Genomic DNA, 24,269 nt, shown 5'->3' with positions numbered 1-24,269 from the left:
CTATCCGCACAGCTTGATGGTACTATTGGCATCAATTGAGACCTAATCATGACCTAACAATTTTGTTAAGATATCCAGTAAAGGGATGCCAAAGAGGTAACTATCTCTTAATAGTTGGACAGTCCAAACGGTAGGTAACTCCTTACAACATCCTATCATGTGTCAAATGTGAAGATACTAGGAGGATGCTTACTAACTCTTTTCGACACAAATAATATCTTTAGAGCTATCATTAGAGGAGATCACAATTTATAGGTACTTGAGAACTTAGAAACAATACCGACCTATATGGGGGGGGAAGAAAAGAAAAGAAAAGAAAGATGCTTGGATGAATAACAACGCAAGGAACCTAGTTATTAGTACGAAAGTATGATATAAAAAGCTAGATGGTATTAAGAACAGCGATCAAGGCTAATAGGCCAGCCATTATATCTCTGCTCCTTTGGAATTGCTCTTCTTGTAACTAATAATTATTATTAAACTTCACGTAGACCTGACAACTATAAGCTACAAGAATGGCGGTTCCCGCCAATACTACTGCCATCAAATGCCTACCTAATTTTGGGTGGAGTCGTTCATCCATAGCACTGAGTTACAAGAGGCGAGGAATAACGACATATCTTGATCGTTTTTACACGTACTTGGCGATTTTCCTTTGTAGTGCTATTCGGGTGGCATTGACATCTGCATGATAGAGGAACATAATATCTTTTAGGGTTTTGTTCTTTTGGTTACTAACATTTTATATTAGCAGCTATAGATAGGCTCTTTATGGGTAGAATGGGAGCGTTCCGAACCAACGAAGCGAGTTTGTCAACTTACTGCGAGTCAGCACTGAAATTAATACCATCACTGGGAAGCCTCGCAAGAAACTGAAATTGTACTAAAGCCTTAGCTTTGGTAAATAGGTGGAAAGTAGAGATTAATCTAGTTTAAAAGGAGTTGAGATATGAACTTGGTACGCCTTCTACCTGAGTTCATTCTATGGGTATTTTTGATGTCTAGTCATTGCCATAAACCCGACCGGGGGACTGGTTCCCAACCAGCCCAAAAGCAAAACCTAACGCCATCCCAATGTGATGCTACATGTTAGCAGGCCAAATGATATAACCGTAACCGAGTGTACCCTTTTTCTCTACCTGAGCCAATGATATTGAATGCAATAAGTTGTTAAGATAGGTACCCCATAGGCACCTTTCGACGGATTTAGAGGACCTCTTCCCGTTCAAATCCTTCCGCCTTCAAGGTAGGTCGGGGTGGGTTCCGGCTGCCCTTGTACTCGCTGACGAAGGGGTTGGGATCATCGTTCTGGTTTAAGTTTGCCAAGGTGTGGTTCACGCCTCGGTGACCTGCCTCGTCTGCTCGGATATATAAGATGAGATCTTTCATTGTTCGCTTCCCCTCTGGCATGTTCCAGTACTTCACGGCGATTTCAGGAACGACGAAATTCGGGTCGGACCATTTTGGAAGGTGGCCGTCTTCGATTTGCTTGATGGCTAGCGTATACGTGTGTACGGCTTCTTCCTCTAAGTAGCCCACTGAAAGAAAATCAGTACATAATATAATCAAACAATGAGGCGTCTTGCTTACCGAATCGATGTGTGATCTTTGGTGATATCAAGTAAGTCAAGAAAAGACCGTTAAAGTAAACCCCCTGAGCACCAAGGAGCAGGAACTTCATGAACCAGCCTAGCTAATATGTTAATAAATAAAACCAATATAATTATTTAGATGCAATGCCCACCTGGTTCGCACATCTTGATGAAAGTTAAGAGATGCATTCGCTCGTTATAGCTTTCTTCGAGGAGAGTTTCAATCCAGCCGTTGTCTCGCTTCAGTCGTCGGATGCTATGGAGATGCCTTAGCATTCCCGCAACCATTCCAGGGACACCGGCAATGGACTCGAGAAATAGGAATCGCAGCAGCCATTGGCTTTCTGTTAGGGGTTGGATCGTATCGACGGCAGTAGTCGGATTCGCCTTGTCCACTTTTTGGCTCTTCTTCATCCCCGTGAAGAAGTCCATTCCCCATCTACACGTACGCATAACCTTCCAGGCGACCCAATCCCCCCAGGTCTTGGCTGGGCGGTGAGCGGGAACGACGCTGAGCATCTCCTATAATTCAAGTTGACTAGTTAGACGCCGGTTTTATATTTCCTTTTCGAAGAAGTGGGAATATATAGATAAAAGCCATTTTTTTAAAAAATAAAAAAAATAAAAAAAATAAAAATTTCACGGTTAAAGAACCGATCATGTCCAACTCGGAATAATAACAAGGGGAATATTGAGACTAACCTCTTCAGTGTAGCCATGATGAGGCCATGCTGCTGGCGTGCGCCGGATATTTTCTGTCTCCTTTGCTGGGAAGAAATCCTTAAAGTTTGTTACGGGCGTCGTGGAAAAGGCTCGTGAGCCTCCATTATGCTGGACCGACGCGATGAGCCCAACACGGATTCCTGTTGAATACCCAAGGGTAGAAGTGTGAAGTAAAGGTGCCACAGCTCTAGATAGCCGAGTGGCTTGCTTTGGATTGCAAAGGTTGGTCTGGACCTTAGTTGATAGCATTGGTGAATAGATCTGGGATGGGACTATTACTGCAACCAATGGAAGTTTTTGGATTGGTAAAATACGATAGGATAGTTTTGGTAACTAGCCTCGTATATAACTAGACGTGTTTGACTTGATTTGGTGGCAACAAAGGAAGGAATAAGAGAGTGCCTCAGGAAGCAAGAAATACTTATACCTTTCTGACTTACAATGCTGACAGCTTAGATCAACTGTCAGATGCTTGGGCAAATACCTCAAACTGTCTCTTGTGACATTGAAAAAAACTACAATGGGGCTACAGTAAGAAATAATAGTATTCAGGTACGCTACGAAGACTATCCGGCATGTTTCCCTGGCTAGGGAACAGAAGCAAAGGCCAGACGCCGAGGCCGAGTACAGAGGCCGAAGAGGCGGATACCTTTTTTTTTTTCTGTCTCCTTTGTTAGCGTGTCCAAATTAAGGTAGCAGTTCTTACTCATGCCCATACAGCCTCATGCTTGGCAAAGATGGGATACTACATATCTAATATGATAGACACTAGCATGGTAGCAGTGAGTCGGATCCGTAGTACGAAATATTTTCATCGCTGGAAGTCTGGTTGATGCAGTCAGGTGGTCTTTGTAAGTCGGGAATTATAGGAGTTTAGCGATATGAGAAACGGGGCGTTCCGGTACATTTTCGGGCGGGAGACGGCTTCGTCTTAGCGGCTGTCGGCGACATTCAAGGGCTCCTCTATTCCTTCGGCGGGCTGCATGTACTAGAGGGCCCAAGCGTACCCCGATTCTTATCATTAAAAATTGCTTTAGCATTTATTGGACCGGCGAAAGGAAAAAACAAACCCGTGGAGATTGTAGTCACTGAGCTCCATACTTCACGTTCTAGATCTTAGAGATGCTCCCAAAATTTTCCGTTGATAATTCTTTGAAAGAGGAAAGTTTAGAAGTATATTGTTAGTTAGAGGGAACTTGGAATAGTTATGCTAACTCGGGCGGATTCTTTCTTATTTGTCAGAATGCTCTTAAAGGTCTAGCGCAAAATGTCCTTCATTTTCAAGTGACTCAGACTCAACCAAAAATACGAACATCGGAATCGAGGTACCCGCTCCTCTTTTCCTCCTTTTATGCGCGCGACGTACCAAAACGAAGCTGTAAATCTTTAGAATTACATTGGATCTTTAATTTTAGCAACGAATTCTATGTAACTGAGACCCAATTATTTTACGTTGTTGTAGATCAAAGCGAGGTCTATGCTATGCGCTTTGCAACTGATTAAAGTACTTGTGCTGTCTGCGTATACTCAACGACCGCACCCTAAAGGGTGCTGCGCTTTAATTAGGGATTGGCCCTGTAATTCGGGATTGATCCGAAGTACTTCCGAATGGGAGGGCTTCCCATATATTCTAAAAGTATTTTCAAACTTCCATCCATTTTCATAATATTTCATGATATTATGAAAATATTGTTTCCTTTTCAGGATTTAATGAAGGTGGGAATAGCCTCTTATTCGCCCTAATCCTTGTACGCTATCCCCAATTACAGGGCTAATGCCTAATTAAAGCGCAGCACCCGAAGGGGGCGGTTGTCGAGTATATGCGTAGACAGCACAAGTACCTTATTGATAAAAACAACTATCTAACGTCTAATTGCATGTGCTGGTCTATAAAGTCTGCGCCAATGAACTCGACTTAAGTTTAGCTTAGGGGTTGTGCGGGCGTAGCTATTAATCTTAGGTATGGATGTTCGAGTGCTAGACTTGTAGATTATTTGTTTGGTCCATTCTCGGTTTATACTCGTTTTTTATGTTATGACATTTTAAGATAGAAGGTTTGGGATGCCCATGTCGGGTTTCTGGGTATTTGCATCATGAGATTCAGTATAGACCCGTAGCTTAGTTCTATTAAAGAAATTAGTTCTATTAAAGAAAAAGCTATATGTATGTTGAAGGCATAATGAATGCTTACTTCACTTAGGCAAGTCAAATTGCTAGGGGAACTATTGCATGGGCACCTATATAAAACGTCTGGAATGAGGTAGATAGCAAAGGTTAGGTGGATTGCCAACCTAAATGTTTATTTCTATCCTTAATTGTAAAATGTGGCTGATCACATGCATGTAGGTAGGTTGAATTTTAAAATCTTAATATGAGGCATGTAAATAAGGTACGGAACGATCTATTTTCAGATATTGAACCTGGATGCCAACGTCATAGCATGTGTAGATAGGAATTCCTTAGCGATAACGCTGATAGGAACATGGATCTGGAAATAGATAAAGATTTGGAAGTTAAAAGAATTCAATGCCCCGCACACCCCGCGTCTAGTAGTTTTATATACCTACACTACATTTGTTTGTTGTACAGAATAGTTACAAAAGACAAAAGTTTATTATTTATTAAGTTCATAATATACCTGTGGCATAGCATGCACGTTATACTTAAAGTTAATGTAATGCATAAGATAATCAAATGTAGCAAGAGCCCTGTAAACTCTAGTCGGATAATGGTGTCAGGCACGAACGGTCACTGCGACTTGTAAGCTTTCAGTAGTCCCGTAACGCACAGCGCCGCACAAAATTTTAGGCAAAGCTAGAAATACCTCGCATTTCTATTTTATGCCCAATCCCCACCGATTCCCGTCGTCAGTCAACTTTTGCATTCTTCACCCATCCTTTCTTTCGCTCATATCTTTTTCCTCAACCCCCTTTATTACAATCGCCAGCCGACGCTTTCTTTTCTATACAAAATTCTTAGATATTCTTAGAAGTAGATCAACGTTAATCCATTCACGATGCCTCCTAAGAAGCAGTGGGGTAAGTTAATATTTCCTTATATTGTATTTACACGCGAAAAGGCGCTCCCCTTCGAAGTTGCCACATCAGCAAGTTGTATCACCACATGGCATCCGCGATGAGGCGCATTCTTATCTTCTAGATCTATGGAGAAGCAACGTCTGATAGGACTTGGTGGATCTTTACTGCATTTGTTCTTCCTCATCCATTGGACTGCCCCAACGTCTATTGATGCGACGAATGCGACGAATGCGACGAATGCGACGAATGCGCCGCTGCAACCGACGTTCTAAACTGGCCCGACTAATCTTGGCTGACCACTCTTTTACATATAGACGACGAGGAGTCGGAGTCTAGTACTCCTCCAGCCTCCCCTCCTATCGGCGCTATCCGCCGTAGCAAGTTTGATGATGAAGAGGCTGAAGATAGTGATGTAAGTCGGGATTACTGATCTGTTGGTTTGGTTGATCCTAACGTACTAATTTACTACTTTCAGGTCCTCGAATCGTGGGATGCTGCTGAAGATTCCGAGGTCGAGCGCGAGAAGGCTAAGAAGGCAGCCGAGGCCAAGGCTAAGGCTGAAGCCGAAGCTGCTGCCAACAAAAAGTCTAAGGCCCAACGTATCGCTGAGCACAAGGCTGAGCGTGCCCGCCGCATAGCTGAAGGCTTCGAGGTTTCTGAGGATGAGGACGAAGCCGAGCGACGCGAACGAATCCGCCGTACTGAAAAGGAATCCGATCTGAAGCACGCCGAGGATCTTTTTGGCGATGCTGGTATCAGTCTCAGCAACGGGCGCAAGGCTACTACTGTTGGCTCTGCCGTACCTATTGATCCCCAAGACCCTACCAAGACCGTCGATCTCAGTACTCTACCTCTTTTCAACCCCCAGACTAAGACACAATTCGAGGCTTTGCGCAATACGATGGTCCCGATTATAGCCGGGAATCACAAGAAGGCACATTACAGCTTATTCCTCCAGGAATTTGCTAAGCAACTTGCCAAGGACCTACCTAGCGACCAGATCAAAAAGGTTGCCAGCACCCTCACTACTCTGAGCAATGAGAAGATGAAGGAAGAGAAGGCAGCTGAGAAGGGCGGCAAGAAGACAAAGGCACAGAAGACCAAGACTACACTGGTGACCAGCAGGGCCAACACTGCGGACGTTGGTACCTATGAGGAGGATTTCGGCGAGTGAGTTGTCATGATTCTTTATACATGTTCCCTATAACTAACATTTTGCCTAGTGACGACTTTATGTGAAGAACGCGAAGGAGATCTAAATATCGTGGCCTTTGTCACGGTACCCTCACGATACCTTTGCATGGGCTGCCCCCTTCCACAGACGTGCCGCGGTGGACTTTCGGAGCTATATCCCCTACATGCAACACTGGGCACTTTGCATTTCTAATATACCTAGGTTGCCGAATACCAGTTGCCCCCCCTCCCCCTGACTTTGCCCTCCACTTCCCCCTACCCCTCGAGCGCACCGAGCCGAGGTTTAATTGGAGATAAACGACGATGATAATTGGTGACGATGGATGAACTAGCCTCTGGAAACTGGTGGGCGTGCAACGATCAATTCGCAGCCACGTTGGGCCTGGCCAAGTTGAGGTTATATTGACTTGGCTATGGGGGACTCTAACTTGCATTTGTATTATGCCAATGGACCGAGTCGAGTAGAGCTATGCTATGCTATGCTATGGGCTCTAGTGACGAGGCTGGTGGTTTGGTTGGTTGATCGGTTAGCCGGCTGGCTTGGAATGTTGTATGGCCTCGAGACGAGAATGCGGATACCTACCTGGTAAATGAGGCTTACGTACCTACCAATGGTTAATTCAAATTTGCGGACATTTGCACCAGCGTGATATCTTCATAGCTCCTACGTGAATATCCTAGCTTGTTATAAGCTCGCTCTTTTTAAATTAATGGTAGGGTCCTTTATACGTATATGCTACTTTTTATATTTACTTCTACTACTGCTTAAGTGGGGTATTTCCGACTCTCAAGGACGATCCAGACAAGAATGGGATCCGCGGATAAAGCCGTAAACTACTCCAGACGCCATGATAACTCCATACCCGCGTAGATAAATGATATGTATGCCCTAACCCTCCGAATATAAGTTACCTATACGCAAACCCCCATTTTCCACATACATACCTCATACGCATTCCCGTTTACCACATAATCCATTTCATAGCCGTTTTATGTACATAGGGGTATAGGGGTAAAGGAGAGAGAGAGAGAGAAAAGGAGCTATCCGGCGTCTTATATATATTTATATGACGTTTCCAGCCATGCCCATGAAGAGGGCGTGGACAGCGAGACTTAGGGTCCAGAAGCCGACCTTCTTGAGGCGGCGGACACGGCTCTGCTGGTCCTCGACGTCGCGGGCGAAGGCGGTGTACATCTCAGCGGAGGCGTCGTCCATAAGCCCGCAGTCGTAGATGGTCCAGGCGCCGTCGAAGTCGGAGACCCGCTTGACGATGCGGCAGCTGATGGGAATGTACGTGCGCTTCGCGTTGATGTATGCCACGATGGGCCGTACTAGCGCTTGGTTTACGTACGATAGGTTGGACGTGAAGACGGGGACGGTGGCCTTCACGTCGTTTAAGTGGATACGTAGATCTATGACGAGGTATCGCGGCGGTTTTTCGTCGGAAGCTGATGAGGTTAATGGGGTAGATTGTGTTTGGGGTTGGTTACTGCTAGATGAGGGGTTAACAGGTGTAGTAGTATCGTTGGTCTCGTTTGCTTCCTCGTTAGACTGTAAGTGACTTGGAGCGTTGGAAATAACCTCTTCCTGTCGGCGGGGCTTATCAAGATCAAGAATATGAATGTAGCGGTTTGACGTGACTGCTCCCTCGAGCCGATCGTAAAAATCAGACATCACCTTTGTGATGCCGTCGTCGTCATCGGCTGGGAATCTTATGTCGGCAACGATATCAACATTGCCTTCGTAAATCCATCCAAAGGGACCTTCGACTCCCCGGTTGAGATGATCAATCTTCAGTCCGTCTATCCGGATGCGGCTAATTTTTTTCCAGACATCTGGTTCCCCTAATGGATCGGATGACATGTGCTCGCGGCCAGCAGGAACGCTGTGGATCTGGCGAGGATGTATCGTGAAGAGCGAGCCATCATATGATCCAGACATATGGTTGGCGGCTAAAAAGTCGTAAAACAACCACTGTTTTCTTAACTGAGGAAGCTCGCAGGAATATATGCTCACAGGGAAAGGTCGGAACCCGCCCGGTTGGTGAATAGTGAGGAGTAAATCCTCTAGTTTGAATGAGTCGATTTCAAAATCGCCAGGATTGTGCTCATGGCGGTATGATAAGGGATCAGCAGGCTCACCGGACCACCTTACTGAGGTCCTATCCACAACTCCTCGAACGCCTTTGATCTCAACATCTTTAAGGAGGCCCCTACCATTCCACCATTTGACGAACGAGAGCGTAACATTAACCGCGTTTAACGTAAGGTCAAATTGTGTATAGTTACCGTCGTCTACTTCAACGGGAGCAGGGGTCTCCTTGTCGGTTCCCCTTTCAGCAGCAGCAACTGCGGCAGCGTTGGATGATGATCCCTTGCTGACAGAAGACTTGACTTGGCCTGGTCTTCGGGAGACGAATACATTCCTGAAGGAGATGACACCGTCCTTCCACCTAGGAACGATAGCAGACTCGAAAACCACATTGACACCAGCAGACTCGGTCAAATAATCGCCAACCCATTTTGCCAAGGTTTCTAGAATGAATTAGTGGGGTTGCAGCATCTCCGAGAGGACCATGTTCTTACCTTGGGCAAAGACTGTGTTAATAAAGAGGATACCAAGCGAGAAGAAAGTTGTTGTGCCGACCAGGATCCAGACTAGATGACCAAACAGAAACCAAGACACAAAAGCACCCCACTCATCTATATTCCACGGTCTCATGCTTCTGATAGAGAACCACTTAAAACGAACCTTTAATCGTTCCCAGAAGCCATTGGCGGCAGCTAAGAACTCCTCTTTCGTGGGTCGATGTGGTAGGTGCGGCATTGCAGGTAGATGAAAATACTTGGACATAGACGCAGACGTAGACTCCGCTTCGGGTGGACCTGCATCGGGCTTTGTGTTAGGCTTCGCATTGGAAGCGGATTGCGATGAAGGTCCATTCTTCTGCTGAGAAACCGCCGAACTCCCATGGTCGGTGCTAGACTTGGATGTTTTCGTTCTTCGATGGACCCTTACCACTCTTCTCCGAGTAGTGGTATGTATGTCTCTAACCCATGCCTGTCTTGCCAACCTGCCAATGTTCGTCGTTTGACCCGCACTCCCGAGGATAACAGAGTCCGCAGCTACCGAACATTTTACAGTGACGGCAGAAGTTGTCGAACATGGTGATGCGAGCCCGATCAAGAGTAGCCCACTAGAGGTAAAGCTGCGGCGAACATTATTGCCATAAGATTTTGGAACTCGCGGCAAAGACCATGGAGGCTTCGACAACCGCGGGGCCGCTATGGAGGAAAACGAGGTACTTTGATGCGGCCCAAGACGGTTGATTGGGTTCTGCCTCGGCGACACTTTTGAACTGAATGTGTCGACTAATTCGTAAAGCGATCGCCAGGCCTGACGCCCCTGGCCTAGGATTGAAGACCTAGCTGCTGAGGACATTGTAGAGGTTCATGATGAAGACATCATCGTAAGACTTCGAACCAGAACAAGAGATCAACCGTAAGTGACGAAACCAGCAACGCAACAGAACTGCGATCTATGAGTCTAATGAATAAAAAGAAGACAATCTTGGCCAAGGTCACCCTTCTGCTTTTGTTCTTAACGACCAACAGCTCGAGGGGCAAGACGCAAGGCACGAAGGCATAGGGTATGAAGAGGCATGAATTCCAATCCAAGAATTTGCTTGGCTTCAAGTTTGAAAAAAAGTCGTCATTAGTACATCAGTACGCTTATAACCGGACATAACGGGCTAACGGTTATAGGTAATCGATAACGCTACCTGCGATTGAATCGTACGCTAAGATAGCCGTAGCCGCTCATTCCATCCCGAAAACGCCACTGCTATACTCCACTAACCCCCCATCTAAGCTTATATCGGCTAGCCTGTTACATACATAGCAGGTACCTGGATACCTAATGCAAGGTATGCGATAAGGCCGGCCTTATCGATAAATAAAATAGCCCACCAAATATGGACCATGGTTTTTTTCTGGTGCAACACCAGAAAACCATCGCTAAAGTCCCCAAAAGTGAACTGAGATACAAACCTCGCAATCGGAGCCCATAAGCAACCTACGAACCTCAATCCCCCGCCCATCTACAAACCATCTACGAATTGCCCAGAAACAGCCATTAACATGCCCGCCCCGACAGCCCTGCTCAAGCAGGTAGACGATACCCCCCAATCCAACCTCCCTCTTCCCGAGCCAGACCAAGACGAGGATTTCACATTGGAAGGCATGAACGAGCTGCCCGAAGACGCCAACGCAATCCTCCAACCGGTACGGACAGCAGGAGAAGAAAGCATGGAGATCGATGAGGAGGACAAGCCGCACTTTGCGCCCGTAAAAAACACAGTATGTTTCGTCTAACTATCGTCGATAGTTGTTCTACCATACCATCCCATCCCATCTAACAGCACCACCACCAACCCAGGACCCCACAACAACACACATCCAAACGCGCAAAGTCGGCATCCCGCCGCACCGGTTCACGCCCCTCAAGAGCGCCTGGCCCAAGATCTACCCCCCGCTCGTCGAGCACCTGAAGCTGCAGGTGCGCATGAACGTCAAGCACAAGCGCGTCGAGCTGCGCACCTCGCGCCACACCACGGACGCCGGCGCGCTGCAGAAAGGCGAGGACTTCGTGCGCGCCTTCGCGCTCGGCTTCGACGTCGACGACGCCATCGCCCTCCTCCGCCTCGACGACCTCTACATCGAGACCTTCGAGGTCAAGGACGTCAAGACCCTTACCGGCGACCATCTGGCGCGCGCTATCGGCCGGATCGCGGGTAAGGACGGCAAGACGAAGTTCGCTATTGAGAATGCGTCGCGCACGAGAGTCGTGCTGGCTGATTCTAAGATCCATATTCTAGGAGGTAAGTTAAATAAAAGGGGGGGGATGGGGGGACTTAAACTGCTATTCTATGCCCTGCGGGTTTAAATAGTTGACTGAACCCTGCTAACACATTGGAATATAGGATTTAAGAACATCCACATAGCCCGTGAATCTATAGTCAGTCTAATATTGGGTAAGCCTCCCGGCAAGGTGTACAACAATCTACGCACCGTATCCGCGAGGATGAAGGAGAGGTTTTAATTTCGGGTGGATTTTGCATCTCATGGGACGGCGTTCTGGTCTGGAATCAAAGCAGGTTTTATTTGTACTTCGTAGATTATGAGACATGAGAAAAGTGTCTCTTAGTAGAGCCACTAAGCCTCTAAGAAATATCATAGGTATCATGAGCTAGATGTTATATTTCGTGATGGGCGTGTGTTAATCATCAAGCATGCCTCTCCTACCTTCGTCATATGATAAATACCAAGACTTGATTCCTCGTTTGCAAGGATAATAACCCCCTCTCGGTCCGGTAGTCACCTCACTTGATATGGACTTCGAGGGAATCCATATCTCCGATATCCGCCTCTCCCACTGTGGTGTCCGAATCCAAGACTTCGCCATCCCAATGAAGCTCGATAGTCTTGTCCCCCGGGATGTTCGCGAGTCGTCGATACAGCTTGGTCAGCTGAGAAGCTGTGGTGCTGGAGCGGACTGTCGCTTTCGTGGGCTGCTGATCTTTCGCCTTGAAGAGCACGCGGATCTTCTGGTCTTCCTGGGACGTTTGCGATTGCTCTGGTTCTTGTTTTTCTTCGGGCTCCTCGTCAATCAACTCCCCTAGGTCACGTAGTCGCTGTTTCTCCTTTTCTTCCAAGTACTCGTCATAGAGCTCTTGCGTCCACGCTTCGAAGAAGACCTTGTCTCGCCCGTGATATCCTTCTTGGTCCTCCTTCCAGCTCGGATATAGCGTACCATCGCGCTCCGGTTTAATGCCCAACGTCTGTAGGGTTGTGTGTGGATACACCTTGTTTCCCCTCCAGGTGAAGAACATGGTATCCAACACAGAACGTGGTATCGGGCAATGTTTAGCTACTTGCTGCTCGATCCACGTCTGGTAAACCACGGTCAATTTTTGCGATAATTTACGCCTAAACATTAACGTCTGAACGCCGGCTAGGTGAGGATGAATAAGGATCTGCACGACTGGATCATCTGCGACCCCTATCGAACCGTCGCCTCCTTTTTCTCTTGCTTCCCGTTCTTCCTTGGCTTTTTGCGCCCGTTCCATCGCGATCCTAACATAGTACTCGGAAGGATCCTCTTCCTCGCCTTCCTTTTGCTCTTTAACCACTTCGGCTTGAGAGTCGCTCTCATCGTCCAGTGTAACTACGTCCTGATCAGTCTCGAAGGTGGGATCACCGTCGTCATCGTCGTCTAAAGAGATCACGGGCGCATTAACGTTCACCGATTGGGAGCGAGTTCCATGTCTTCTTGATCCTTCGGACCCCTTCGTACTAGTAACGTATGGGCTCTCTCGCTTAGAATCGGGTGTAAAAGGTACAGAAGGAGACTTCTGCTTCTTGGTGGGTTTGTAGCCGAAGATATCGTCATCACTATCTTTACCTTCCTCTTCGTCAGGAAGCGAGATACGACGGCGTTTCTGCGGAGATCCTTGGTCGTGGGTGGGAATTTTAGTTAACGTGTCTTGTTCTGCTTTGCGCTCACGGATTAATCGGTCCTCTCGCTCTTGTTGCTCTTTAGCTGCCCTCGCAGCCTTCTCCTTTTCTGCCTTCTCTTTAGCAAGTCTCTGCTGTTCTTCAAAGAATTCGCCAGAACGGCTGAAGAGGGAGAGTCCATCATCTGCCACCTCGGTTGATTTGCGCCTAGCCGTGCGCTTGAAGGGAAGTTTCCGCTTAGCCGGAGAAGACTGCCGCAGGTCCGCCATTATGGGTAGGGAAAGACAAAGGCAGCTCGTAGCCGAAACGGAGGTTTTATTAGAATAAGCTATAAAAATAAATTAAGCTTGTGTCTGTGACACTGAAGTATCTTCGAACGCATCCCAGAAAGTTGGTAAGTACATAAAAGAGTGGTCGAGGGTCGAGCCCGTGAGAATCAATAAGATTCACAGAATAAAATCGGAATTTGGAGTTGGTACAACGCGAGATGCGGTTTCCAGGGAGATTCTTTACATACATACGCGTGTGAATTGAATGTGTCCCCACCTATATGTACATAGTACCTACTACATACATTAGGTACGTACATCTACCCCGCTTAAGCCTGCCCAGTTGGCCAGCCCTATCAAAGCGGAACTAGATTTTTGACAAGCAGGCAAGCAGACAAGCTAAAATCAAACATAGCACTTGCAGCACTGAGGTATACCTTTAGGTTAGGTAAGTACGTAACCCCATGTACCTTACATAACGTCCATTTAGGCGTCACTTTCCAAATACTAAATTCGCTTAGCATACATCCTCCTGTTTAATCTCAAATTGCGCCTCGCTACAGTCGCTATGGAGAACGGTACGAACACCCAAGGTGAGGGTAAGGACCCGTCTGGGTTTCTGTCGGACATCATCGGCAATCCAGTCACCGTCAAACTGAATTCCGGGGTTGTATACAAAGGTGAGTTGAGTTGAGTATCTCAGATGATGATATTTCTAGCAACAATACTGATATACCCGCTGTAGGCGAGTTGCAATCTGTTGACGGATACATGAACATTGCGCTGGAAAAGACTGAGGAGTACGTGAACGGCGTCAAGCGAAGGACATACGGAGATGCCTTTGTCAGAGGCAACAATGGTAACTAGATCAGGCCTCGAACTAAGATCTTCACGTATACTAATCACTGGCTCAAGTTATGTATATTTCAGCCGACTCATAATCTAAATATTTGGTTCCTTCCGGTGGGAATCATCTGGAAAGGCTTCTCATAAGGTTGCACGGGGTTTCCAACAGTACGTTAGGCACTACCTCTTCATACTGGGAACGCTATGTATCTTGCACATCCGGCCCTAAGATGGGTTACGAAACTTTACGAGAAAGGCGTTTGAATCGGATCTCGTCTGGTTTAGATAGATAGCTATAGGGGAGCCTCCGGCAGCATAATAGCTATGAATATCCATTGAAATTCACGACCTAGAGCGATGCCCTTGTTTTCTACCCGTTCGTGACATACAAATGACTCCTATAGTCGATCGGTCCAAGTGAAGAATGTGATACCATGCACCGCAATTTCGCCCTTCTCATTTCTCTCAACGTCATCACCTTGAATTGTCTCTTTGAAGAACTTGACCCAGGCTTCTCGTTTGTCTCCTTTCAGCACGGCAATCTGGCTTAAAGTGTTTAGTCGTGAGGCAAGAGCTTCCTCGTTAAGCCAGACCGTCCATTTGATAGAATCCTCCCCAAGCGGAAGACTGAATCTAGGTAACTGATCCGTGAAGGTATTTTTAATAACTTGAAGTGGGGTACCTGGTAGTTGCTGATCAAATACTTCTTTCCATTTCTTGACGTAGAACATTAGTTATACTCAGGGGTCATTGCTAGATAGGGGTTACCAACCTGATGTCTAAACCGAGGAAGTCCATCATCTAGTGACCACACGAAGTCATTTATCTTCTGCTCCCATTTTGTAGTTGCCTGCCAGTTCTTGGGCTTATTGTCTAAGTAGTCGTTTGTTAGAATTTTTTAGCCAACATCCTTATAGTTTTTACTACTTCAAAACCAACTTACAATCCTCAATGTTCCATATGGCACCGAACACAGCACCCGGTCTCAACACGCGTTGAATCTCCTTTAGAGCTTCTTGAGTGGCAAACCTTCACATATGAGCCTTGTCAGTAAGTATTAACAAATAATAAACCGACCAGATATCTCACCAGTGAAACGACTGCGGGGTTAACATTAGCTTCTGGTCAATATACACACCGGTTAAATATCAAATATAGACTTACTTGAGCCGCGATGCAAGCTTCACCCCACTCGTCCTCAATCGGCATCTTATCAGCCTTGCCATCGATCACTTCTACACCTGCTAAGTCCTTCTGGGCAAGCTTTTCCCTCATGCCGTGATGAGGCTCTATCGCTTTAACAGTGAACGACTCGGGTCGCTGAGCTAGGAGCTCTGTGAATTTGCCCGTACCGGAGGCTATCTCTACAATCTTAGAACCGAACTGCTGCGCAATATTGAGTTTCGTAAGGAAAGCATCGACGGCCTCTGGAGGGTAGGAGGGCCGGTATGCATCGTATGAGGCAGCATCTCTAAACCCTTCTTCTGCGGCTGCTGGAATGTTGCTGCTTTGGGACGCCATGATTCTAGACTGGTTATAAAGTTTCCTGGAGATGTATATATACTAGGTAATGAAGGAAAGTTGGAGTTGTTCTCAGCTTGCTTGACGGATGTACATAAATGATAAGGATGCCAACCCCCGCAATTATATCCTTGGAACTCAACCCATCCCGATGGCGTCAGTTTCGATAGTACAACAGACGGATAGCCATATGCTATCTATGGTCGGTAACCACAACTTAGTGCTACTATACACCATTACCCCGATGAAGTGTTACATTTAGTGATCTGCTAATGTAGCATTGATTGCGCATGTATCTAACAAAAGTATAAATACTTATATAGATCAGATTAACCGGGAAATAATAGTCGTAATGCATGTATATAATACTTACATATCGTGAGCTAATTACATTGAATATGCTGCTGTAAGGTACGAAGGGCGAGATATTATCTAAGGTAGTACCTAAAGGCCAACATACCCAAACTGTCCTGGTTGCCTCGCCTTGACTGCACACCTAGACGCCCTACCCGGGCCATCGGGTCGGCATGCGCAACCAGGATGTATTTATGCATACCTGTATGTATACGTATGCACATGTATGCAGCAGCTAAATTCGGATAGCGGCAACTTAAGGGGTACCAACCGGGCATGTTTTTTTACTCCCAAGGTTCATTTCCACTAGCAATTACTATGTATGTTCGATTCTCTCTTTTGATTAGGTCAGTTTTTCACAGTGACGGGATCTAGATTTGTTAGTGTAGGAAGTCCGTCCGAGCTCAGGGGGTGCTTATTGCCCTGTTAGGTAGGTAGGTAGGTACCTGGGCAAAGTACCTATGCAAGGTACTAACCTAAGCCAGGTACAATACGTAAGCCAGGATGAACTAATACGCCTCTCAAAACCAAACCTCGACACCTTTTTATTCGACGCCTTCACCTTGGCCTTAAACGCCGAGCATCCCTAAGTATAGTGTATACGCGGCCCCTTGGCTTACAATTCAGTTCCATGGCATTCCTATGCGTTGCAGTTATTTATTCATTTTAATGTGGTAGCTGTACGGTAGCAGGGTAGGTAGTTGTCAAGAATCCCATCATCTTCGCGTCTTGTCTACTTCATCTAGAACCGGGGTTGGTTGTGACAGCTGTCGTTTCTTCAATAATGTTATAACTTCCAATTACTAGATCCCTCCAGTCCTTCCTTTGCTCTATTTCCTTTGTGCGCAGACAGTTCTCTGCCTCTCAAGGCAACTATCTTCTAGATGCTCATCAAGTACCGCCGCTTTAGGCGTAACTACTTGCGCCCGCTCTTCTTCGTCCTATTCTTCCTCTTCTCTATCGACGCTATATCCCTAATACGCCACCGTCCCAATACTTACCGCGAGAACATAAACGTCGATCGTCGATCTGACTCTTCTCTCCCGAGAAATACCAGCGTATTCATCGCATCGGTACACCGCAACACCGAACCGATACTGCGATCAACATGGAACCAGGCGGTGTTGGATTTAGTCGACTTCTTCGGTCCAGAAAACGTTTACTTCTCGGCTATCGAATCAGGATCCCAAGATGAAACGAAAGAGGCGTTGATGGACTTGAAGGCGGCCCTTGATCAGAGATATGTCTCCAATACAATCAGTTTGGGGATGACGGTTTGGGAACAGTTGGAAGAAATTGACACTCGACCGCCGCCGGACGCGCGGGAGCCCGGATGGATTTGGAATGCTGCAGAAAGTCAATTCGAACTGCGTAGGATACCTTACCTTGCCAAAGTTCGAAACCAAGCAATGGAACCGCTTAAGCAGCTGCAGAGTGAAGGAAGAGAGTTTGACAAGGTTCTCTGGCTGAACGATGTTGTATTTGACGTATGCTCACATGGTCTTGTATACAAGTATTCTTGTGGTAATTAGATGGCTGACCTTGAATGACTTAGACCGAAGATATCGTCACACTGTTCAATACTCGTGACAATGACTATGCCGCTGCATGCGCTATGGATTACAAGGTAGCACCCTTATACTACGACACCTTTGCCCTACGAGACGACCTAGGCCTAAAAACCATGTCCCTTTATTGGCCTTGGTTCCAATCCCCTATTGCGAGGGCGGCGGCTGAGCGCAATGCGCCTATTCGTGTAACCTCGTGCTGGAACGGGATAGTAGTGTTCGACGCGGGACCCTTTTACGCCAACCCACCTTTACGATTCCGCGGCATTGATGATAGTCTAGCAGATCTGCATCTCGAAGGCTCGGAATGCTGTTTAATTCATGCCGACAACTACCTCACGGCTGAGAAAGGCGTATGGCTTAACCCAAATGTTCGCGTTGCCTACGACGTCAAGGCATATAACCAGGTTAAGACGGATCGATTCCCCAATCCTTTCTGGACGGTTGTAGGGGCGTGGGTTAATCGACTGAATAGCTGGCGCGTCGCCATCCAAACTCGATTGGAAACCCGAGTAGTGCAGACTAGATTAGAACAATGGAGGTCAGAAACCCCGAATGGAGGCCCTCAACGGCACGAACCGGGAGATGCGTGCCTTATCAACGAAATGCAGATAATGTGGTCAAACGGATGGATGCACTTGTAAAGTAGGTACCTAATAGACCAAAAAACCGGTATAGACAAAAAGACATATAGAAAAATGCATTGGGATATTAGACATTGGACTGAGTACTTAAGGTATATATATTCTTCTGACAAGCTAACACAGTCCCGTTTGTATTTATAATTTGGTACATTATGTAAAGCTTCGTTTTTGAAGCTCCTAAACTCTTCCACGTAGCATGCCAAGATAGATCTGCGAGCCCATATCCCCCGGCATAACTGTCGATCGCCTTGGGGGTTTTCAGCTCGTTGAACTATAATACCAATAGGCGACAATTATTACTTTAAGCGGATAAGGCGGCCTATGTATAATAACAAGGGGGGGAGGGGGGGCAGCGCTGAATCTTGTCGAGGATTATACACGATTGTCACAGTTGATCCCCCCGTCATAACGAAGGGTATCCGTTTTCTTCCGTGCTGCTCGCGCCGTCAACGCGAACCTGGCTATACTGAATGCGTACAGCCGTATATATGTAAATAAAATACCCATGAATTCAACACCAACGCCGCCGGTGATATCGTATAGCTGCAGAGCTCATTTCCAGACCTCTTGCATGCGCTCCCACAGTTTTCGTTTTTTTAAACAACTCGCTATTTATTATGCCAAATGAAATTCCTTAGGCTATCCCAGTGGTCTGACTGCTGATAGATATACGTCATGCTGCCACGAAGCGATGGTTGTAGGTCGTCGGGGTGGTAACGGAATAGATGCATTACACTAGCCCACGAGAGCGACGCAAATACGGGCCAGGCATACCGCGTTATAGACTCGGAGACGCCCTGCCGCGACACCAGCGGTAGCCCCGTACCACCCTCTGGCTTGACGGCGAGCCGCGCAAGCGCTAGCACGACGCGCGCGAACACGTATATCACAATCTGCTGGTTGACGCTGGGGATCTTGCCGGTGCGCCGCGACCGCCCGCCGAACACCACGTATCCGCCTAGCAGGCCCGCCATAAACGAGTCGTACCGCCCTGCCTTCCCGGGCGTCGGCCCGTACTGCTTCAGCAGGAAGCACACCAGCTTGTAGATGACGGCAAAGCGCGCGAGGTTCTGCGCATGCGTGCGCGTGGCGCGTATCACTAGCGAAACCTTCTCCCGAAAAGTGCCGGACCGGAATAGAAACACCATCACCAGCGCGTGCGGAAAGCGCACCTTGGCCCCGTACACGGCTCCGTTGCGGGCCCCCTTTACGACGGCGAGGATATCGTGGTATGCGGGGTTGAGAACCACTTGCTCGACTGCGGCCTTGAGGCCTTCGAGCGTTGACGCCGATGACGGTTCCATCTTGGCCACGGGGATTAGGAGAAGAAGGGGGGGGGAGGATGAGAAGTAAGCTCGGTTCGGTTTCGCGTCGCCGCAAAGCAAAAGAGGAGGAACGACGGCGACTTTTCGAGAGGCGGCGAGGTAGGTACTCGGAGATACCTCTATCGGGTCATTGGCTTGTATACCAGGTAGGTACGGCGTCTGAGTTATCGGAGAAGGGCGGATAGTTACGATGTTTTGTTAGAAGTAAAAGGAACACATTTTCGGGATGATTGGAGATGACGATGGCTGAATTGGTTTTGGCCTCGGCAAGTAGCACATGTTGCTCGGCTTAAACAAAGGGTGCCGGGACCTGCAATGCATAGTGTACGGGATTGCGCTAGTGGTGCATATCGATACGCATTGAGGTTACGTGAACGCTACCTATGACGCAGTGTAGCCAATCCTTGCTCGCGAATTGAGGCATACTAGGTACATATTGATCCAACGCAGTTGTTTTGCATGTGAAAGTTATAAACTTATAACTATGCGCGGCTTATACAGTTATGCAGCAAATGTCTATTAAACAACCAAATGCTATTAAATTGCCAACCAGGGTTCGCCTAGTCTTTTATGCGATAAAAAAGAGGCATAATGTATTTTAAATCTCATTGGCTGGGTCGTTTATATCATTATTGTATGTGTATAAGTCTTTCTATAAGTTTCTGGCTGTTGTTATAGATAGATGGAATAGATAGGTAGGTAGGTACATACTTTAGGTACTTTAAGTACTCATGCCTCTCTCTCTCCTCGGGAGATATGACCAGAAATATTCCATAAGCTTACCTAGAGCAAAAAAATATTATAAATCTACAAGCAATTCCGTATCTAAATCAAAGTTCTCGTGGTTAAATATGCTGATAAATAGATATGTAAATCTATTAGTTTACGTCCAGTGGGCATGTTGAGGCTAAGATGATTGCACACAATAACCCGATGTGCATCTTTAACGTGTGGGACGACTGGAGTCCTAAAGTGGGATCGTTAATTATTTCGCCTGACAAAAGAACAACAGAATATGTTGATCTATACTAGTAATAGTATATCTAGGACTACATAGTTGCTGACGGGTACTCAGGATAATAATAGGCACGGAGGTAAGCCTTTTAAGACTAGTAGACTTGCCATAAGTAGAATGACTGTCCTATAAGATTGAGTTGCGATTCAGTTCCTGGCAATGCCAAGCCCTGCTAAACCATTCAAGACTTAGGTGGCGTGAGATAATGCCCAGACCGTTGCCCTTGTCTACCTTGATCGTGAACGTCGTGGAATGAAGAAAAGAGAAACTCCCTAGAAACAACCGAACAGCGAGGTTAATCTTGAGGCTTACGTAGTGACAATAACTGTCCTCACTTACGTGTTAAGGCCTTCGCACGAATAGTCTAGTTCCAATATCTAAGTTTAACACTATGTTTAATAGATATTCGTAGGATGAGCCTCGTCTGGGGATACTATCTGAATTAACACTGCGGCTTAATGGGTCCCAATGCCCAATATTTCAGCCTATAGGCATTGTGAGCTTTTGCAGTGCCCCCCAAGCATGCCTATTTTTATAATATATGATCCTGTGGCATCGCGACTTGGCGGCCATTTTAGGTAATATTTTATAACCTTGCTAAGTCTCTATAGGTGAACCTTAGGTTGCACAGCCCTGTGTTTAGCTACTGCTGCAGTAGCATAGCCTATCTTTTCAGCTTGCAGATCAGTTTCTCAGTTCCCTTGGTTATACTGCAACAGCTGGCTGTCCTCCAGGGCTTTAGGGTCTGTTAAGCCCCCCTGATGGCGCCATCTTGTTTATATGGCACTGTGTCGCGGTATAGAGTCTGGATTCTTAAGATATATAATCCATCGATTCACAGTTACACAGTCATGCTAAATCTCTACCTCATCGCTTGAACTCTTTCAAACGCACAATTTCCTTGTGTTTTTTACTTGACTTTTTCTATTTCGTTTTCCGTTTAAAATTTCTTTTTTCTTTTTTCCTTCCTTATTTCATAATGCTTTATACGAATTCCTCAGTCTGCCTTTCGCAGTCTTGCATTCAAGCGTCGGCGGCCATATACTCCCACCTCGATTCCAACTTCCAGAGTATTGACCCTTGTACAAATTTCCCAAAGCGTATGTGTTGATTGGCTCCCTAACGGCTGATATATGAGAATTATTGCTGACAGTAGTGGGCAGTTGTATGTGGCGGGCTTCAGGAGCGTAATGTAATTCCAGCGTGGGAGCAGGCTTTGGGAGAGATAACTACCCTAAAGGAGACAAACCAAATTTTCATGAAAAATGTCTTGGAGGCGCCATATGATCCCTCTTGGGTATGTCTGCTCTTAGCGGTATCATTATGACTTAGGTAATTAATTGGTCTTCTAGATTTCACGTGGATCCATCGACGAGAAGAATTTCGAGAAGCTCATCACCGGCTACAATGCCTGCATGAACGAAACTGCAATTTCCGAAAGAGGTGTCCAACCACTGGTAACTTTCCTTGGGAACATTACTGAGAGTTTCCCGGTCATGCCGGGTGAGCTCAAAAATGCTAGTAGTTTCGATAGTGCAGATCACGAAGCATTCAGCAAGACCTACCTCTACTTCGTTCAGCACTCTATGTTCCCCTTCTTAACTATAGATGTCGATTCCGACCCTGAAGATGTAGTATGTATCCTCTTCTAGTTGCCGTTGAGAAAGTGTGCTAACCTGACAGGAAACTCATATCCCGATTATAGCGCCCACGGGTGCCCTTCTTCCAAGCGAGATTTACGAGAATGAAGAAACCCGTTCCCTATATCAGAAGGTGATCGCGGAAGTATTTGAGAATGTACTACCTACGAACGAGTTAAGAGCCAAAGCAGGCGAACTAGCCCAGGGCCTAGTCAGGCTCGAGCAGCAGCTTGCTTCCAACACGCCTACATCAACGGATAGTATAGTAAGTGTAGACTTCATATAGAATATTGAGAAAATAGTAGAAATCTTATGATGCTAACTAATATTAGGGCCCGATCCCGGCCACGACTTTGGATAATGCTACGCAGCTGGCTCCCGAGTTTGACTTTGCCTCGGTATTCAAGGAAATAAGCCCATCTCCCATAGACAGCATATCTTACTACTTCCCGGAATACTCTGCCTGGCTATCCCAAACTCTGGCGAATACCACCAAACCTGTCATCCAGGCTTATTTCATGTGGAAGGCGATCGTTAAGTACGAGCTAGCTATCGATGGACCTGAACTGGAACCTCTAAGGCAATTCCCGAGCATCATATCTGGAGAGGTACGGACTATCTCAGCCTACGGCCATGTGATTCTATATCGGATGTCTAATTTTATACATAGAAACCTTACATCCCTGAAAGGTGGCGAACCTGCATTACTGATGCCGACTCGAAGATGGCGTGGCTGATTAGCAAGCCATACGTGGAAGCTAAGTATACGGAGGCAATCAAGAAGACCCTTGAGGAGATGACAACAAGAATCCAAACCCGCCTCGCTAGCAATATCGACCATATCGAATGGATGACAGATGAAGTAAAGGCTATAGCAAAGCACAAGGTCCAGGTCATTACCCCAAAGCTCGGATATTCAACTCAGGTAAGTTTAAGGGATAGATTACTAGACCACCTCTGGGTATCTTAGATATGCTGACGACCGCCACAGTCGCCCAACCTCGACGATGCCCAATCACTGAATGATTACTACGCTTCTTTAGACGTCTCAGACTCTTATTTTGACAACACCGTCTCGTATTCGAAGTGGTTATCGAAGTCAACTGCTTCACTTTTCGGGAAGAAGAGAGAAAGGGGCGCCTGGCCAGCCGCAGCCGGTTCTGCTCTGACAATCAACGCTTTCTACTTACCACAAGAGAACTCCATCATCATCACCGCGGGCACGTTGCAGCAACTGCTCCTAGACCCGGAACTTCCGGCGTACATGAACTACGGGGCTCTCGGCCTGGTTATCGGACACGAGTTCACGCACTCGCTGGATAGTAACGGGCGGATGTATGACGAGCGGGGCGCATTCCGCGACTGGTGGGACGAGAAGAGCGAAGCTGCATTCGACAAGCGCGCAGAGTGTCTTGTGAAGCAATACGGGTCCAGCAACGTGACGCTGAGCGACGGCACGCAGATCCCTGTCAACGGTACGCAGACGCTGGGGGAGAACATCGCCGACACCGGGGGCATCAACACCGCGTACGACGCGTGGCTTGACAAGCGACGCGAGGACCCGGCATCCGACTTCGACATGCCCGGGCTGTCGGAGCATTTTACGCGCGAGCAGCTCTTCTACGTGTCCGCTGCCCAGTTCTTCTGTGACAAGTCGGAGGACTTCGCCAAGAAAGCGCACCTCTCCGATGTGCATTCGCCCCCTGATGTTCGCATCCAGAACATGATGGATAACTCGGATGGGTTTAGGAAGGCTTTCAACTGCCCCGTCAAGGAGCCTACGTGTGTGATTTACTAGATGGGGGGTTGTTTTTGATATAGTTTACTACTATACTTAACTCATTATAGAATTGATTTGATAGATTACGTTTCGTTCGGATCCTGTTGCTATTCTTTATAAGAATATACCTACCCCTTGGTAGATAGCCACTATAGGAAATATCCTTATCATTACTTCCGTGGTAACTAAATACTATTTTGTTCCCTTTTTATTTATTATTATATGTAGGTAGGTACCAAATCAA

At 46.8% G+C, this 24,269-nt stretch overlaps 10 protein-coding genes across 10 annotated transcripts; 5 read left to right on the top strand and 5 right to left on the bottom strand.

Annotated features, from left to right (window-relative positions):
* Positions 1-1,028: 1,028 nt before the first annotated feature.
* On the bottom strand, positions 1,029-2,871 carry F5Y00DRAFT_3443 (alternative oxidase). The gene is made up of 4 exons (XM_048013517.1): positions 2,295-2,871; positions 1,745-2,114; positions 1,591-1,689; positions 1,029-1,538 (listed from the first exon to the last, which is right to left on the bottom strand). Exons 1-4 carry the CDS (start codon positions 2,562-2,564, stop codon positions 1,207-1,209), a joined length of 1,071 nt encoding a protein of 356 aa, XP_047870164.1. The 5' UTR covers positions 2,565-2,871; the 3' UTR covers positions 1,029-1,206.
* Positions 2,872-5,331: 2,460 nt separating this feature from the next.
* On the top strand, positions 5,332-6,592 carry F5Y00DRAFT_256733 (translation initiation factor eIF3 subunit; the record flags this gene model as incomplete). The annotated part of the gene is made up of 4 exons (XM_048010465.1): positions 5,332-5,353; positions 5,668-5,765; positions 5,829-6,523; positions 6,577-6,592. 4 exons carry the CDS (start codon positions 5,332-5,334, stop codon positions 6,590-6,592), a joined length of 831 nt encoding a protein of 276 aa, XP_047870163.1.
* Positions 6,593-7,234: 642 nt separating this feature from the next.
* On the bottom strand, positions 7,235-10,300 carry F5Y00DRAFT_3367 (mitochondrial distribution and morphology proteins-domain-containing protein). Its single transcript, XM_048013501.1, has 2 exons — positions 9,134-10,300; positions 7,235-9,082 (listed from the first exon to the last, which is right to left on the bottom strand). The coding sequence occupies exons 1-2, from the start codon at positions 9,987-9,989 to the stop codon at positions 7,611-7,613; spliced, it is 2,328 nt and encodes a 775-aa protein (XP_047870162.1). The 5' UTR covers positions 9,990-10,300; the 3' UTR covers positions 7,235-7,610.
* A 242-nt stretch (positions 10,301-10,542) lies between these two features.
* On the top strand, positions 10,543-11,788 carry F5Y00DRAFT_3389 (eukaryotic type KH-domain (KH-domain type I)). The gene is made up of 3 exons (XM_048013506.1): positions 10,543-10,906; positions 10,986-11,427; positions 11,530-11,788. The coding sequence occupies exons 1-3, from the start codon at positions 10,688-10,690 to the stop codon at positions 11,646-11,648; spliced, it is 780 nt and encodes a 259-aa protein (XP_047870161.1). The 5' UTR covers positions 10,543-10,687; the 3' UTR covers positions 11,649-11,788.
* On the bottom strand, positions 11,513-13,416 carry F5Y00DRAFT_3385 (uncharacterized protein). The gene has a single exon (XM_048013505.1). It carries the CDS (start codon positions 13,330-13,332, stop codon positions 11,929-11,931), a length of 1,404 nt encoding a protein of 467 aa, XP_047870160.1. The 5' UTR covers positions 13,333-13,416; the 3' UTR covers positions 11,513-11,928.
* Positions 13,417-13,717: 301 nt separating this feature from the next.
* F5Y00DRAFT_222574 (U6 snRNA-associated Sm-like protein LSm6) lies at positions 13,718-14,537 on the top strand. Its single transcript, XM_048005745.1, has 4 exons — positions 13,718-13,784; positions 13,854-14,012; positions 14,078-14,191; positions 14,248-14,537. Exons 2-4 carry the CDS (start codon positions 13,901-13,903, stop codon positions 14,271-14,273), a joined length of 252 nt encoding a protein of 83 aa, XP_047870159.1. The 5' UTR covers positions 13,718-13,784; positions 13,854-13,900; the 3' UTR covers positions 14,274-14,537.
* On the bottom strand, positions 14,538-16,183 carry F5Y00DRAFT_222572 (S-adenosyl-L-methionine-dependent methyltransferase). Its single transcript, XM_048005744.1, has 5 exons — positions 15,343-16,183; positions 15,268-15,278; positions 15,122-15,207; positions 14,951-15,051; positions 14,538-14,894 (listed from the first exon to the last, which is right to left on the bottom strand). The coding sequence occupies exons 1-5, from the start codon at positions 15,697-15,699 to the stop codon at positions 14,577-14,579; spliced, it is 873 nt and encodes a 290-aa protein (XP_047870158.1). The 5' UTR covers positions 15,700-16,183; the 3' UTR covers positions 14,538-14,576.
* A 391-nt stretch (positions 16,184-16,574) lies between these two features.
* Positions 16,575-18,344, top strand: F5Y00DRAFT_222570 (glycosyltransferase family 69 protein). Its single transcript, XM_048005743.1, has 2 exons — positions 16,575-17,540; positions 17,609-18,344. The coding sequence occupies exons 1-2, from the start codon at positions 16,938-16,940 to the stop codon at positions 18,263-18,265; spliced, it is 1,260 nt and encodes a 419-aa protein (XP_047870157.1). The 5' UTR covers positions 16,575-16,937; the 3' UTR covers positions 18,266-18,344.
* Position 18,345: 1 nt separating this feature from the next.
* On the bottom strand, positions 18,346-19,961 carry F5Y00DRAFT_222569 (peroxisomal membrane protein 4). The gene has a single exon (XM_048005742.1). It carries the CDS (start codon positions 19,567-19,569, stop codon positions 18,874-18,876), a length of 696 nt encoding a protein of 231 aa, XP_047870156.1. The 5' UTR covers positions 19,570-19,961; the 3' UTR covers positions 18,346-18,873.
* A 1,516-nt stretch (positions 19,962-21,477) lies between these two features.
* F5Y00DRAFT_222568 (Metalloprotease) lies at positions 21,478-24,050 on the top strand. The gene is made up of 7 exons (XM_048005741.1): positions 21,478-21,705; positions 21,769-21,902; positions 21,958-22,239; positions 22,289-22,510; positions 22,578-22,853; positions 22,916-23,170; positions 23,237-24,050. Exons 1-7 carry the CDS (start codon positions 21,585-21,587, stop codon positions 24,041-24,043), a joined length of 2,097 nt encoding a protein of 698 aa, XP_047870155.1. The 5' UTR covers positions 21,478-21,584; the 3' UTR covers positions 24,044-24,050.
* Positions 24,051-24,269: the final 219 nt, after the last annotated feature.

Source organism: Daldinia vernicosa (genome assembly GCF_022497035.1).
Source record: "Daldinia vernicosa strain CBS 139.73 unplaced genomic scaffold F5Y00scaffold_1, whole genome shotgun sequence".
In the NCBI taxonomy this organism is placed as follows: Eukaryota; Fungi; Ascomycota; class Sordariomycetes; order Xylariales; family Hypoxylaceae; genus Daldinia; species Daldinia vernicosa.
Note: the sequence above shows the minus strand (reverse complement) of the source record. Positions and strands in the feature narration are given on the sequence as shown.